The 17,066-nt window shown below is 30.9% G+C and overlaps 1 protein-coding gene across 2 annotated transcripts in view; it reads right to left on the reverse strand.

The window, feature by feature from the left end:
• Positions 1-17,066, reverse strand: part of ZFC3H1 (zinc finger C3H1-type containing) — a 49,544-nt gene that overhangs the window by 18,150 nt on the left and 14,328 nt on the right. For both annotated transcript variants that reach the window (XM_011374347.2, XM_011374339.2), the window contains exons 4-19: positions 14,922-15,120; positions 14,461-14,684; positions 13,010-13,133; positions 11,033-11,130; positions 9,859-10,068; positions 9,505-9,669; positions 8,431-8,565; positions 7,575-7,696; positions 7,021-7,170; positions 3,760-3,934; positions 3,366-3,497; positions 2,464-3,006; positions 2,270-2,379; positions 1,305-1,436; positions 1,077-1,198; positions 11-112 (exon numbers count right to left, since the gene is read on the reverse strand). In XM_011374347.2, the coding sequence (XP_011372649.1) occupies positions 11-112; positions 1,077-1,198; positions 1,305-1,436; positions 2,270-2,379; positions 2,464-3,006; positions 3,366-3,497; positions 3,760-3,934; positions 7,021-7,170; positions 7,575-7,696; positions 8,431-8,565; positions 9,505-9,669; positions 9,859-10,068; positions 11,033-11,130; positions 13,010-13,133; positions 14,461-14,684; positions 14,922-15,120 (2,743 nt within the window). The remainder of the gene's footprint in view (positions 1-10; positions 113-1,076; positions 1,199-1,304; positions 1,437-2,269; positions 2,380-2,463; positions 3,007-3,365; positions 3,498-3,759; positions 3,935-7,020; positions 7,171-7,574; positions 7,697-8,430; positions 8,566-9,504; positions 9,670-9,858; positions 10,069-11,032; positions 11,131-13,009; positions 13,134-14,460; positions 14,685-14,921; positions 15,121-17,066) is intronic.

Genomic DNA, 17,066 nt, shown 5'->3' on the forward strand with positions numbered 1-17,066 from the left:
AGATACTCACTATGGCCTTTACTTTCATTGATATTGCTAACAAGGAGAACGGCCATCTGGTCCATTGACATTCGATCTTTGTTTACTCCAAAAAGTTTCTCAACATATTTTTCTGAAATTAGAGCAATGCTATCTTCATAAAAAGTATAAAAAATATGGATCATAGAGATGAAGCTAATTAGAATATGAAGTGAAGAACAGTTTAAGAATTAAAGTGATGTATATGGTACTAGACAAAACATCTTCTAAATGGGCAAGGCTTACATGATCTTAACTACTATGGCAAATCCTACCAAGTCATGCACCCAATTTGGGCTGAAAAAATATATATTTCCTAAAATAAACTAATAAACAAGTGAAAACTAAAGCCCCCAAACTGAGAATGATTAAATAGATTCAGTTACTTTACAATCACTTTGGGTTGTAATAACACTAAATTTAATAAACACCAATTCCCTTACTTCCAAAAGACTTATAACTTAAGGTTTAATATTTGGCACTAAATCTGGGAGAAAACTTAACAATATTTACTCACAATGTCTGACAAAAACCTATGCTTTCTACTGTGTCAAAGTATATCAAATCTTTTTTATTTCATCATAGAATTTGAAACTACAGTCATCTTCCAACTCTACTTTTGACAATAGTAATAAATAAAAATAGGGGTCTATTTTAAAAAGTTACTAAAATGTCTATATAAATATGTTAACTCTTCTAAATAAACTGAGCTGTTTAGATGAGCTCTGTCCAAGGAACTTTCTGCAATAATATAAATATTATATTTGCACTGCTCTATTAGCAAGCACTTAACAATTATTGAGCTATTAAACTCAATAGTGGCTATTGAGCACTTCAAATGTGGCTAATGTGACTTGAGGGATTCAATTTTAATTCATTTAAACTGACCAGCAACGCATGGCTAGTGACTACTGCACTGGACAGAGCAGATCTAAAGTGTCACAAGTGAATATATGTAATTATAGCTATTTAAAGGTGTCAACAAAAACAGAGTATAAAAATTTAAATGGCCTAAATTCAAATTTTCACATGGGAAACAATAAGAGGTCTTTAAAAACCTGCTGCAGCAGCAATTTCTTCATCAGTGCTTGTCTCTGAACAACCAATTAAAGAAAGATTATACGACAGAATGTCCTGGAACAGCTGTTTTCGGCTAAGCGTATAGTCTTGTGTATGCTGCCTAAAATAAAATGACAGCACAGAAAACATAATCATGTACATATCAAAGCTAAATAACCATGACTACCTTTTAAATTATAAAATGTTCACAAAGTAAAACTACTCACCACTGACAATCATCATCGTTACATGTTCCTGTTAAATCAAACCGGCAAAAACACTGATCCGGTTCAATCATATTACTGTATGATACTGAACTTAGGGGTAGTTTTTCCTTGGTTCGATAGTATGGACTAAATCTAAGGAGAAGAGAGTTGGACATATTATGCTCTATTCGCATTCCTCAGAAAATTTAGAAAATTTTCATTTTTCTTTCTCAAATTTCTATACTTTGAGCGTACTATTTATTTTTACTTAATACCAAAATTAACTCTAGAAAACAACCAGAATATCAAGTGATAGGGACAAATTACTTTTATACCAGAACAAAAAATATCTGAAATAGAAAACAAAATACCTGATATTTTAATACTGTTTTCCCACTACATAATAAAATGCTATATAACATTAGTGGTATTTCTTATGTTACCAGCCAACAAAAAAAAAAAAACTAGAAAAAAGTCTATACTACCTGCTAGGACCTTTACAATTTTATAATTAAATCATGCCATTTAACAGTCTCACACCTTTTAGAAGTCTAAAACAGATAACTTTCCACAAACTTAGTCATCTGAGAATATCTAAATCAATTTTATAAAATCTGGTCAACGTATTCCCTAGAGCAGCAGTAAAATTAAAAAACAAAAGTAATAATTCTTCTAAGACTCCAATTAATTTTTCCTAAAATCCCTAACAGACTAATCTAGAATTCTCCACAATTCTACCAGTAGCTAGAAATTAGAATTTGATAAAAAATAAACCCAAGTGTGAACTAAGCCTTACTTCCTGATATGGTCTGTGTGTGACAAGAAGACAATTTAATTTTATTTTCCCTAAAAGGACAAGTTAATATTTCAGTAACCATGATTCTCTTTTTTTTTTTTTTTTTTCATTTTCATCAAGTATTCGAAGTTAAAAGAGTAAAAACAGGAGCAATTCTTAAACTCAAGCTCTTTGAATCTTCCTTTTATACCTGTAGGACTTAAAAACTAGAAGAGGACTGTGGTAGGGTCTAAAAGGACATGGCTTCACTTCTGTTGTTCTACTCTGCGCTGTCACGAAATCTACATCCACTGAAATTTCCTGCAAAAGAAAACAGCGATTTCATAAGGCAAATAAGGCTAAAGTAAATTCTATATTTATAAAGAATATAAAATGTTCAGTTACCTGACCATGCAAAACCTTTTCTGTAATGCCTGCGGTGGTTTTTAAAATCAGTTGTTTTAAACTGTCAGCTTTTGAATATAATTTTTGCAATTCACCAATTTTTAACCCTAAGAAAAGTTCTGGTTTTTCTACTGTATTCTTAGTAGGTTTGTTTATGCATTCTTTGTTAGGTGTATCAGTGTGCTTAAGGTTAGGTTTAGTAAAAGAATTGGATTCTAGGAAGGATCGTCTTCGTTCTCTGTTTGAACCAGACAAAATCTCATCATCAACATCATTTTCCTCAGTGTCCAGACTTAATTTATCTTGAGTCAGATCATGAAGTGAGGGTTGAGGTAAAGAAAATTCAAGTTCCTCTTCCACAACTGGAGCAATATTTTGCTGTTCCTTTGCTTTAAGGGCCCGAGCTTCTTTTAGTTTCTGAATTTTCAGTGCATATTCGTATTCTAGCTTTTGTAACCGTCTCTTTTCCATAGCAATTAATTCTGCTGAATGCTTTCTTGGACTTGATACTGGAGAATTGTCTAGTTTCATCATTTTGTTTGGCTGAGGGAGAAAAATTATATAGATATTTTAGTGTGCTATGATTTTATAAACAATTTTTGGTAAGATAGTTGTGCTACCCCTGCAATTCAATGCCAACGTTATAACACTAAATCAGTAACAAGAATAAAACAGTTTTACAAAAGTCTCCAATAGTTTTGCTAGTTAACCTATGATCTATGAAAAACAAAAAAATAAACAAGGTTAGAAAAATGTGGATATCATTTAAAAACAAAGCTTTAATCTTATTCTCTTTGAATACACAGAAAAAAACCCAAGTTATTTTATACATCTCTTACCCTCAAAGGTATCATAAAAATCTTCTCCTTTCCAAAAATAAAATATATCTACAAAAGACTTACTCCAAGGCGATCTTGTTCCAGTTTACGTTTTCCTATTTCTTTACTTGCCACTGCCTTTGCTCGAGCAAGCTCTTCTCCATACTTTAGAGTCAATGCTTTCTTAACTGTAATACGTTGTTGTACTTTCTGAATCTGAAAATACAGGATAATTCTGAAAATGTAAATATAAACCTTAGAAAACAAATACTTAAAATATCTTCTTAAAACTTAAGCAGTTTTAGGATAATCAACTAAAAATAAAAATATTTCAATATTATGTTTCAGTGGAGAAAAATATATAGGTTACACATTCTGATTGCTTTGGTTTATGGTTTTGTTTTATAAAAAATTTAGCCCATAAAAATGTGTAGCAAACATGAGACTACAGTATTTTAATTTAAAAAAAGAACATTACTTGTTCCTGAAGCTTCTTCAAAAACATTCTGTTGACATTGAGAATTTTCTCTGTTGCTTGAAGTTGTTCTGTAAGTTTTATAATCTTTGTTTCAGCATTTCGAACAGATTCTTTCTTCTTAGCTTCTTGCTGTATTAGATTCTTTAAAACAGATTCATCTTTCATCAAGAGAATCCTAATCGAAAAATAACAAAATTCTCATTAATGTTTTTCTAAACTTGTGCACTAACACCATTAGAATGAAAACTTAACTATGCAGTAGCTCATTTTTAAAAATATATTTATGATATGCAGGTGAGAATTTAAAAAGATGAATATTTTCATATTCATCAATCACACAGGTATTCAATAGACATTATTACATTTTATAAAGTAACTATGGGTCTGGTCTTTTTAAAAATCATTTATATCTAAGTAATGTGAATTACATTTGAAAAGCTATTACTAGTATATATTTAATGTTGGCTAAATCTGACCCCTATATGACTCCTAAAAAAAGGAGGACTCAGGCAGAAAATTGCTATGTTTAGCTTCATTTATAATGCTAATAAACACACAAATAAACATCTAATAAACATAATTAAGCACATTTAATTATCTTTAAATCTTTAACTCATTTTATCTACAGCAAGGCAAGGAAAGGAAAAGGAATTCTAACTTTTAAAAAATATACAAATGTGACATTTGGAACTAAGAGGTAATTACAACAAGACATAAGACAAATTTATGGATATACTTTCATCTCTTACACTACTGAATATTATGGTTTAAAAAAAATGAAGCCTCTTTCCCAGAAAGATACCATATTTCGACAGTCATAACAACTGACATCTAGAATCATACAGAGAATATGTAATAGAAAGATAGAATGTAGAAAAATAAAGAATTTTTTTAAAACCTCATTTTTTAGAAAGTTATTAAAAGAAATGAAATCTAAAATTTTAATCTCTTACTTTTAAAACAAATACAGTACCACTTTTCACTGATAGTTTTTGAAATTTATGGTCACAATATTTCATCTATAAAACACATTTTTCAGATCTTTAATATCAGGATGTGTCTTAGAATTACTGCATACCACAGTTTAGCTAGCAGCATGTTTTCCTAACAATGCATAAAATAATGTCTTGTTCATAAATGGACAAAACATACTTTTATATACTTACTATAAAAACTTACATAACATAGTCACTATTTCTTTAAGATATGTGTTGCCTTGTAAAAACACCTCAAATGACACTCTTTTTCATGATTTTACAAAACAAAGTGCACCAAGGTGACTGTAATGTTAGAAATGACGCTGTAAACTTCTATCTTTTTTCCTTAATTAACTAACTATGGATGGGTGAACTTTTGAAGCTTGTTCTAAAAACCGTTTAATTGTTTATGTATTATTTAATGATTTTTCAACATTAAGAGTTAATTCATTACTGTAGTCATTTTTTTTTCTAACAAGATTTAAAGTTTAAGTACTAATTAGTCAGTTACTAAAAGCAGGACAAGGAAAGTCTTACTATCTTTGCATAGAATCTCCCCCTAACATCTGTAAATCTAAAAGGGGACTAGCAGAACAAAACTCAGAAATATTGATGTTAACTAAAACTATTCTGCACTTCAACAATTGATTTCAGGGTGTTTGGAGTGGAAAAAATATATGTCCATAATATGATGCGACTATTTCTATCAAATATATACTAATGGTCCTTACCACAAGAAAAAAAATTGTAACTGTATAGGGACAGATGTTAACTAGACATTGTGGTATTCATTTTGCAACATATACAAAACATCAAGTCATTACACTATACACTTAAGACTAATGTTAAAAGTTTCAGTATACAAAATCAATGTTCAAAAATCCATAGCATTCCTATACTCTAATAACGAACTGTCAGAAAAAGAAATGAAAAAAACATTCCTTTTGCAATTGCAAGAAAAAGAATAAAATATCTAAGAATAAACATAACAAAACGTAAAGGACCTATATAATGAAAACTTTAAGACTCTATTAAAAGAAATTGAAGACACTAGGAAACGGAAAGATATTCTGTGTTCATGGATTGGAAGAATCAACAAAATTAAAATGGCCATATACAGATTTAATGCAATCCCCATCAAAATCCCAATGACATTTTTTAAAGAAATAGAAAAACAACAAAAAAATGCATCAGATTTGTATACAACCACAAAAGACTCCAGTCAGTAGCCAAAGCAATACTGAGAAAAAAAGAACAAGGATGAAGGTATCACACTACCTGACTTCAAATTATGCTACAAAGCAACAATAATCAAAACATCATGGTATTGGCAGAAGAACAGAGACACAGATCAATGAAAGAGAACAGACAATCCAGAAATAAACCTGAGTATATACGGGCAAATAATTTTTGACAAAGAAGCCAAAACATAAAATGGAGAAAAGAAAGTCTCTTCAATAAATGGTGCTGAGAAAATTGGAAAGCAACATGCAAAAGAACAAAACTAGACTGCTATTTGTCACCATTTACAAAAAATAACTCAAAATGAATCAATTTTTAAAGTTTTTTAAGTGATATTACTGATCCTAGACTTGTATGATATTATTCTTTGTTGTATGGTTAATCATTTTTTAAAATAAAAAAATAGCAACTAAAAAAACTGTAACATGTTGATTATATCCCCCAATAAAATAACCCCCAATATATGCTAATAAAATCAAATAAATTCTATCATTCAACATGTTCATCTTGTGAGGTTTTACACATGTTCTTGAAAATTTGAAACACCACTTGAACAACACAGTAATTTCACAGAACATGTAAGAAGTATATGGTCGGAACTTTATCTTCATAGTGTATAAAAGCGCCGTATTTGACCATATGTTTCATTGAACTGGGTAATAACTATTTCCAACAATCAAGTCCATCTCTGACAAAAAAATATGCTTCCAAACAAGGTGTTTCAAAAATCATGCCAGAAATTTTAAAGAAAATTCCAAATGAGGAGGTTCATAAATGTTATTAGCAATAAATAAGTTATGCATAAATCTGAAGGGGAAAAACTCCTTTGAAGTATTGGTATTTTTATTTAAACATACTTTATTACTATTACTTTATGAAAACGTATAATTCAACAAAATGACAACCTTATATAGTTATACCAAGTATAAAATAATTTGTAATCATATAGTATACTTAGCATTGGCATACATCACCAAAAATATACCCCTTCTAAAATGAGAACATTAAATATATACAGTATTTAATTAGATGATAAGCTCACCTGTGTTTTTTAAGTTTTGCTTCTGCATCTGAAACCTGCTTTGTAACCATTGCTATTCTGCCAATCCCATCAATTTCCACATCGGAGTTTGCTGGGGATGATGAACTTGTCTTCAGCTGATCTGATTTAATCAAACGCTGTTTTTCCCGACTAAAATAATAAAGACAAATGAATTACATCAAAGGATACACTGAATTTATTACTTTAAAGATGTATTCTATTTTATAACATAAAGTAAAAATATTAACCATATTGACCAATAATAATGATGATGACCAAGCAATATGCATGACCCAAGGTGGCACTGAAAGTTGATAGTAATAGTTTTTCTCTTTTTCTAAACTGTTATGATCTCAGTGCATCATTGTATTCACATTTAGAGATGATCATCTGGCTCCCCCTCCTGTGTGACTTGCAAAAACATTAACTCTGCATCTTGGATAAAATCATCATTATTCATTTCCTAATGCCAATAATCTGTATACAGACTTAGTTCTACTACGTATTGAAAAGAGGACATACTCTCAAAGCTGATGACATAAAATGCCACTTACTTGGCAATCTCTTCCTTTAACAATCTATATTCAATCTTCTTTTCTTCAGGCAAAGCTTCAGGTGTTCGCATAGGATCATTTTCTTTTTCAGATTTCGGAGGTACTTTTGGTTTTGAAGCTTGCTAGAAAATGTTTGAAGTCAACCAGATCAACAGCTTTCAATAATCCCACACTAAGATGTATTATTTTATACTGCAACCCAGTGCACATTCGTGTACTTAGAAATAACTGAATATCTTCATCATTATTTTCTATTCCTTTTTAAATTAATTTTATGGGGGTAACATAGGTTAATAACACTATATAATTTTCAGGTATACATTATAATTCAACATTTGCATACTCTATTGAATGCTCACCACCTGAAGTCATCTCCTTGTTACCATATATTAGACCCCCTTTACTCATTTTGCCTTCTCCCCAACTGGTTGTTAACCACCAAATTAATTGTACAATCCACTAAGTACTCAAGATCAACAGTTTGAAAATAACTGGACTAAATCATATCTAAACAACTGTGCATTAAGAATAGGGATAAAAGTTGCACTTAGATTATCTACTTAAAAAAACCCTGTTTTCTGGTAATATAAAACAATTTCAAAACAATAAATTTCCCTAGTACAAAATTATCCACTATATTGAAAAAGGGACAAGTCACCTGAAAACAAAAATAAAGATTAATAGCTAAATCTATACACATTTCATTATATAAAGTCCTAATAGTACAAATACTTAAAATAGCCACAATTTAAAATATTAAAAATCAACAATTCTAAGGTCTAATTTTCAGGAAAAAATAAACTTTAATGATTATCAATAAATCATCTTTCTTTTTATCTTTCATTATTGCACTTACCTCAGCAGTTCGTCTTGCTTCTTTAATCATGGACTCCAATCCACCAAAAACACTGTTTGACTTGGAAGCCTCTCCATCAGATTCACTGTCATCTGAATCATTTAGTGTTACAACCACTGATTTATGCTTTGGAAGCTGCAAAGACAATGTATTTGTTACTCTCAATGACACAAGTGTCTCTATTCTTTTCTTAGTTCTACCACAGTTAGCTGTGTGACCTTGAACAAGTCACTTAACCTCTTCAAACTACAATCCATTAAAAAAAAAACAGGCTCCAAGTCGTCAGTCTAATCTTCCTTCTGGTTATATTGCATAATCAACTTTGTCCTACTCCACCAATACTGGTTATGTCAAAATATATAGTATTTTACATTGTCTTTAAAAGCACTACTATGATCACTTTCTTCATTAAATTTTATTTTCTCCAACTTTCTATAAAGAACCATAATGCCATCTAAATTAACTTTTACAACCAAGAAAAAAATTAGTAACTCTACATAGTTATTAAAAAAAAAAAACCTTTTTGGCTTTTGCAGTTATGTATAGAGGGTAAGTGGCCAAAGCTGTTTTACCTAACAAAGGCAAGTTTGCAATTTGGCTTTGTCCCATTTGTTTTCCTTTGAAACTATTAGAAAACAAGGTAGAAACAGTCATTTCAATCTCCTTAATAAACATCGTAAGTTCTTACATTATAGTCATTAATTGGAAAAATACGAGCAAGGCATAAACAAAGGGGGAAATTAAAAATATACAATGTTAAAATTAAATCTAGAAAATCTAAATGAACTAATTTATATAGAAAAAAATGAAGAAATGGCAGAGGAAAACATACCACTCTGATAAAAAAAAAAAAAATGCTTCCCCAAAAACATTATCGTAACTCTACCATTTTTCAAGTGAAGAATCTGCTCCCATTTCACTATTAATAAACAAAAAATAAACTTGTATTTATATATGAATATATGTGTATATATAAATAAACTAAGAGGTAAGGAACAAGATAGCGAAATTGCATACAAATTTCTCACAAGCTGTTTGAATAACAGTAGAATTAAATATTTTATTTATTTTTACCGAGATCACAGTTCGTGGAAGACGAGGTCCTCTATGAAACTTTGGATTCTGTATCCTAGGCTGAGATACTGTATTAATACTGACTATTGATAAATTGCTTCTTGGCACAGGCTGTGAATTGCTCAGAACTGGAGGTGAAGGTGGGTCACTATTACTGGATGTTTCCTAAATAACAAAAAGATATGGAACATTTTTAAATAAAAAGAAACTTCTGTCATCTTTAAAAATCTTGAGCAAATTACTATCAGAGGCATCTCTACTTTACTAAAAGCTCAATGAATTCCAAATAAGCAAAGAGGGGCTACTAGAACTAAGCTCATGAGCACCACCTAGAGGTCCAGGCACCTAAATTACCTCTGGCTTAAAAGCTCTTTTATTCGCTAGAGATTTAAGCAGCTCTTCTCGAAGCAGCATTTCTTCTTCCTCTTCCTCATCTGCAAATGGTGGTTTCGGAGGCTGTTCTGGATCTTCAGGTGGGAGAGGTGGTAAAGGTGGTACAGGAGGTAGAGGTTCAAGAGAAACACACAAGCCTTCGACATAAGGCTGGCTCAAAGGTGGCATAGACTAGTTGTTTTTAAAAAAAATAATAATAATTAGCAATTTTACCCATTCCAAATGTTTATCTCTGAAGCAACATTCAATTAGAAAATAGTCAACTTTAGATTATTATTTTAGCTGTAAGCATAAGTTAACTAAGCATACCGTAAACTAAACCAGAATTCAATATTTAGCCATGAAAAGTATAATTTTTGCAATAAAAAATAAAATAATATTTTAAACATTTACTTTATGAACTTCAAGATAATTACACAAAATTCTCCACTGCCATTCTTATCTTCACTTAGCAATCTAAAAGACACAGAAATCAAATTTCACAGGGTCTATCATCCCTCTAAGACGACTACCTGAAAATAAGTAGAGACTGAAATACTAAGAACATGATATTTAAGTAAAAATCTAAAATTAGCAACCAAAGCATCAATCACCACTACCCTCTTAAATCCCTGTGAAATGGCTTCTTAGAGATTATCAATACAGAAAACAAATTTTACCCAAATTCCGGAGTTTACATTATTATGGTTTCAAAGACCTTCCAGTATTACCCTTGGCATTTAAAACAGTTCAAGGAAAAAAGAAAAAAATGTTTTCTCTCTCCCTCTCTACTCTTATTATTCCCCTCATCTTAAACTTCCTAAAAGGACACCAGATGTCTACCTAGAACTGTGAAATGGCAGATTCCCTCTAACCTACTGAGAAAGATCCAGTTGTATCTCTAGGTTCTCATAATCTAGAAATAACTTTGACTTTGTGATTCCGCCACTTCTTTTTTCTTTTGAAAAAAGTCTATCAAATTGATAGCCTACCAATAATCAACTGCTTATTCTGTAGCTATTGATTTTGGTAAACAAGTCTATTTCAAGGCTCTCTTCAAACCTAACCATTCGATTACATGCCAGTTTTTCAAAACAAGTTAGAAATGACACAAAGTAACAAAATTTTCTTAGAAGTAATATCGATTCTCACTTACAGTAACCTGAGGTGGTGGAGGCAAAGAAATAGATGGTGCTGAAGAAAAATACCCCAATGAACATTCAGAAAAGAATGGTGGTTGCACCGGTGAAGGGGCTGAAAAAAATTTTTGTAGGCGTTTAATAGAAGAAATACTTAAACAGGAATAAATTAGTTTATATTTGAAGAAATACAAATGTATCTAGGTAGAATGCAAATTAGACTTTATTGATTTCTGATAAAATCTTTAACCTCCAAGAGACCACCTCCACCTATTTAAAACTGCCCTTATGTCATCATAAAGTCAACCAACCACTTAAGTTGAACATTAGACCTCAAAAAAAACTCACTTTGTTCTACTCTTGACCTAATGATGGTAACAGGGAACAGAACAGGAAAGGCTAAAAACGCGTTTTTTTTTTTTACAAACATGCTGTTTAAGGAATAAAACAAATAGTCCCTTAAATCTGCCAAAGGGCCCAAACGGAAAACAGTGCTTTGGTGACTTCATTCTTCCCTTTACGTGGAGCAAAGAAAAGTAAAGAAATGAAGTAAGTTATATAAAAAGCAAATAGGACTAAAAATGAAACAAATGACCAACTGTATATAACCAATAAGTGTACATTTTTTCACACTTTAATAATTCTGAAATAATTATTGATGCATCTTAAACTGTTAGCATTTCTTTCCTTGGTAGCAGATAAAAGTAACTGTGCATTTTACCTTTACTGGTTTCTTAAGATTCAGCGAAATATGGCAGATTCAAAAGCTACTCTTGCTACCTAATAAATAAATAACCTTAAGGAGAAATTAATGTTTCTTCTTTGTCCCAGTTGTCTCACAAGTCACTGTGGACATTACCTACATGCCTTATATGGAGCTGACTGTGGCCCAAATGATACTATTTGAAGATACGGTGGCCTTTAGAATATTTTACTTCTTAAAAATATAAGTATCCTTAGTGAATATAGAAAGTAAAAATTTGACAAAGCTGAGAATACGTTCTCTGTATATTTTACAAAATTATTTTTAAAGTATAGATCATAAAGTTATTTTATAAGAAGAGTATTAAAAATGTGGGCAATACGATTATGAATCATCTCCAAGAACCTAGAAAGAAAATTAAAGATTGACTAAAGAGTTAAATTATGAAATCAAAACATATCATTTAAGATTATCAAACATGAGCCTAAAAATACTAACCTGAATGTGAGCATTTTTGGTAATTACCCAAATCATATAGATTTTGCCTTGTTTCTAGTCTAGACACACTAAAGTATAATTCTAGTTTGATCTGGTCTCACAATATGACCATAGGGAGAAATACACTGATCATATAGTCTTTTAAAAAGTATTCCAGTTTTGAAATGCCTACTGCATTTGGTTATCTGACTCAGTCTTATGTGTTTTAATTAGTGAGAACAGGTATCCCACAGTCAATCACCCCTGAATATCAACTAAAGCAAGTCTCTAGCCCTCAAGGATAGAGTCACATCTTAGAATATGCAATCTAATTGAAGTATATTCTGACCAATTTTAACTAGCCTTTCGTGAGATGTCACTAGGATCACTTTCCATCTCCAAATTCCTACAAAGCATCACTGGAAGGAGGGAGAAAGCCTAAAAGCAAGAAAGATACTTTTAACTAAAACTCAAAATAGCCTGGATATAGAAATACTTAAGAGATTAAGGTTTGGTTTTTTTTTAAACAGTGTTCTCATCTGCTTTCACAATCTTCACTTTTTAGATCAAATAGTTAACAGTAGAGTTCAATAACTGCCTTTTTATTTAAATCCTATGTAATGTAAAAGAATCTATTGGAAATAAAGGTTAATACTACACACTTGAGGTTTGCTCTCCAAGTATTTACAACAGCAAATGTCTATGGTTGAAAATCAACTAGCAAATCTCACTTTCATTCAAGGTTTTGGATAGCTTCATGACCATTTTCTATTTAATAATTATGAATATGCAAATATTGTTTTTTAGCTCATACCTGGAGAATTGGTTTCACTATCTGTATCCATAGCAACTTCTTCATAGTTATCATATTGATAAATGCCTCCTCCACTATCAGTAGGTTGCTTATCTAAGGATCGTCTCAGGTCAGGATCTGAAGACTAATTACACAGGATGTTTAGTTTCACAACATTTTGTCTTAAGTCTATACTTAGGCTAGAAATTATAAAACAATAGTTATCTTTTAGGAAACAGTATCAATAATCATAGTGATCCAGTTAAGCCTCCCTATCACAACTGATTTGGGAAATTCAATGTACATGACAGGTGCACTGTGGTTGATATTTTATAACTGTCAGACAGAAAATGGAAGCTAGCAAGGACTATCTACACATATGAAATCCTCCACAGCTGAGCTACTAAATAAGTAGCCACTCCTCTCTAAAATAACACCAGGATCATTCATCTAGTATAAAAAACTAGATGAATAAATTCAAGTGTTCTGTCATCAAAATTATAATTAGATTATTTTGAAAAATTCAGTAACATTTTAGTTATGAATAATAATAGCTGAAAACTAGAAACTCTTGGTCGATGTGTTTGCATTTTCTTTTTTTTACTTCTTACAATGTTTCACTCACAGAGATGGTTTGTAAGAAACTAAAAAGTAGCAAAACCATACAGATGGATATAAGAGTAACGTGTAAATACTTTTCTCTAAAATAAGATTCTATCAAAGAGCTTTTTAGAAGTTTAAATTATGAATACTTATACATTCCTTGCTTAAGCAAAACAAACTCCTGACTCCCTAGAATTAAAGAGCTCTTACTTTTAAGATTCCTCTATTCTTCATTAGTATATTCAAGTGTAGTCTCAAAGCTTGAAATTCTGAGAATTATCACTGAAAATAGCACTAAATCAATATTAAATCCCCAGTATACTTCCTGATACCATCTATAAAAGATAATGACTTATATATAAGTCATTATTAATGACTTATATATAATAAAAGCTCACAAATACTTGATAACTAGTTAAAGTAGCCACTAAGCTTATTACTATGGAATGATTTAACTTTCTTTAAAATAGTCTATATCAACTAATCATGACAAATGCACTTCTAGTTCTGTATTGCTGAACAATGAAAAACTAATGAAATTTTGCCCCTGTACTTAGGTAACAGCTATTATTAGAATAAGTCATTATAATTTAGTAATTCTACCTTCTAAATAGAAAATGATGAAAAAGCTAAATGCAGGCTTTGCTAACCATAAGCTTAGTCTTTCTTTCATTTCTTCTATTTCTAATATCTATAACTATAAAAGGTTCATTCTCAATTGTAACCTACCTTTCCTTCTTCCCAACAGTTATTTATATAACAAACTATATCAGACACAAGAGCTTTATGTTTCTTAGTTGACTGAATTTATAAAATAAAGACACTTAAATTTGAGCAATATTTTGATTTTTTATTTTTGCACTCCTTACTTTACTTCTTGATCGCCTCTTTCCACCAACCAATTTCATGAATCGATTGTACTGCTCTTCCTGATTTGAGAGATCTCGAATTTTTCTGATTTCTTCTTCTCTTTTCCTTCTCTCTTCTTCTTCAACTTGTTTCCGCAAATCCTCTTCTTTCTGTCTTTCCTGTTCTTTCTGTTGCTGTAGTTTCTTCCATGCCTTTGTTTGCTGCTTCCTCAATGCTTGTTTAGCTTTAAATGGAAAACACAGAAACATCAGTATCAGCGTTAGAATTTTCTATAGAATAAAAGAAAACAAGAGTTTTAATTACTTGCATTATCATTAACTCATATATACAGCGTTGCTCAGTTCATAGGACTGTTCTCCATTCAGTGCCCTATAATTCCCCAAACTCAAAACTATCCGAATTAAAATCTAACTATACTGATACATAAAATAAATTAAAAGAATTTAACAGAAATGATCACCTGTAGTGCTAACTTTTTTGGCCGAATGTGTTTTTGTGCTGGTTTTAACTTTCTGCTGTACAGTTTTCGTCTTAGTCAACTTTTCTTTGCTTTCTTTCATCACCTGCTGTTCTTTTTGTTGCCATTTTTTACTGGCTGACTGAAGAGCCAAAAGACGAAGTTGTAGTTCAGATAGCTCCTCTTCCTCTTCACCAAGTTTCTTTTAAAAAAGAAATAGTTGCAACTTTTAAAATTAATTTACCTTAAACATTTCACCAAGTCAAATCTTTTATAAGATCAGAATTTAAAGTTAGTTTTAAGACAAATATAAATGGCAAATATAAATAAAATAAAGAAACCAGATTACTTACCATAGCCCTTGACCCTAATTTAGTCCCTATAATACAAACAGAAGATCAATCTGTGGAGAGTGTGTGTGTATACATACAAGTGTAGGGTTGGAGGAGGTAGAAGTGACGGAAGATGATTCAAAAAAAAGAAAGTTAAGAGTTAGAGATTAGCATTTAACTGGGCTTCCCAAGTAAGAAAGAGTAAAAACCTGATACTAGCAAACACGAGGAAAAAATCAACCCAGGAGAGAGAAGGAATAAAGAATGAAATGGTTATCACATGATTTACTAGCCTTGTAAGTAATAGAGAACTGGTACACTGAATGTCAAGATTCAAATTGCAAACATTTTAAAATATATATATTATAATTCTATAGTGTTAAAAGAAAAAATATGCAAAGATTTGCTAATATCTGAACATTACATGTTTTAAAACTATAGATATTTATCTGAATATTTAAAATATTTTAAACACCCAAGACTTATCTTCAGGGAAGCTAAAAGAAGAAAATAAAGAGCAGATGTTTGCAAACTTTTTTCCAATTGAACTAACCATTTTTTCACTCTATCTTTTTTGAGATAATTTTTAAAATTAACCTGTTCTTTACATTTTAGCTAAAATATAACTGAAAACCTCAGACAACCTAAGCAGAGGGTCTTAATTAGAGTACATAAATTTGCAGAGGAGGAAGGTAAAATATCTAGTCCTTTGGCCTCCCCACACGTTTAAGTTAAATGCAAAATTGTCTGTTTTACCTTTAGTATAGAGAAAGAGAGGGAAATCAAAAACATCTAAGACTCAAAAAGGTAAAAGTCCAATTATCTAATAACTTTTTCTTTATATATACAATATTGTATGTAATAATATATATGTAATATATTACATGTATACATAATATAATGTTATATATTTATTGCAGGGTGTTGGCTTAGACAATTGGGGTGACTGGACTAGGCCATCAGGAATGGTATGCTGGAACTGTTGGGCAGGAATTGAAGGTGCAGCTCGTAGTCAAATTTCTTCTTTTCTAATAACTGTTTCTTATAGAATTAAATTATTTAATTCTTAAGCACAAAGTAAACAGTGGATTGGTTTCACCCTAATGTGAACTATTATAAATCACTAACTGAACCACCATTATAATTTCAGTATTTTAGTTTACCCAAACCAGGGTATAGTTACCCTTTCCACTGTTGGGAAATATATGTAATGAATAAGTTTAAAATTATCATGATTCTTTTTTAAGTCGCTTAAACATACGAAATTCTACTGCTTGCTGCTGAAGTTCTAGGGCCATGCTAATCCAATCTGGTAGCAATGAGTCATGTGGCTACTTAAAATTTAAATAACTAAAACTGAATTAAAAAGTTTAGTTCCTCAGCCACACTAATCACATTTCAAATGCTTCACAGCCACGCGTGGTCAATAGCTACCATAATGGAGAGTATAGATATAGAACATTTCCATCATTATAGAAAATTCTATTTAATTTTGGAAAGTGCTGATCTAGAGAATTTAACTAAAATAAAGCTATTATCACTGTTTCAGAAACTTAAAAGTCTTTGACTACTTTTTAAAATTATTCCTTTTGGAATGACAGAAAACTGATTTTGTCAAGCAACTACATGCTATTTGAAGTAGCTACCTGATCAGCAAGAAGAGCACTGAACCTCATTCAACTCCTTGCTCTGACACTTAAGTACTCTGTAACTTTAGGCAAGTCACTTAACTTACCCATATGAATCTTATCTCGTGTCTAAAACAGATTTCAACTTACTTTATAGAGTTATCGTGAAGATATTAAAAAACAAATAC

The sequence above is a fragment of the Pteropus vampyrus genome, unplaced genomic scaffold, assembly GCF_000151845.1.
Source record: "Pteropus vampyrus isolate Shadow unplaced genomic scaffold, Pvam_2.0 Scaffold9, whole genome shotgun sequence".
Classification (NCBI taxonomy): Eukaryota; Metazoa; Chordata; class Mammalia; order Chiroptera; family Pteropodidae; genus Pteropus; species Pteropus vampyrus.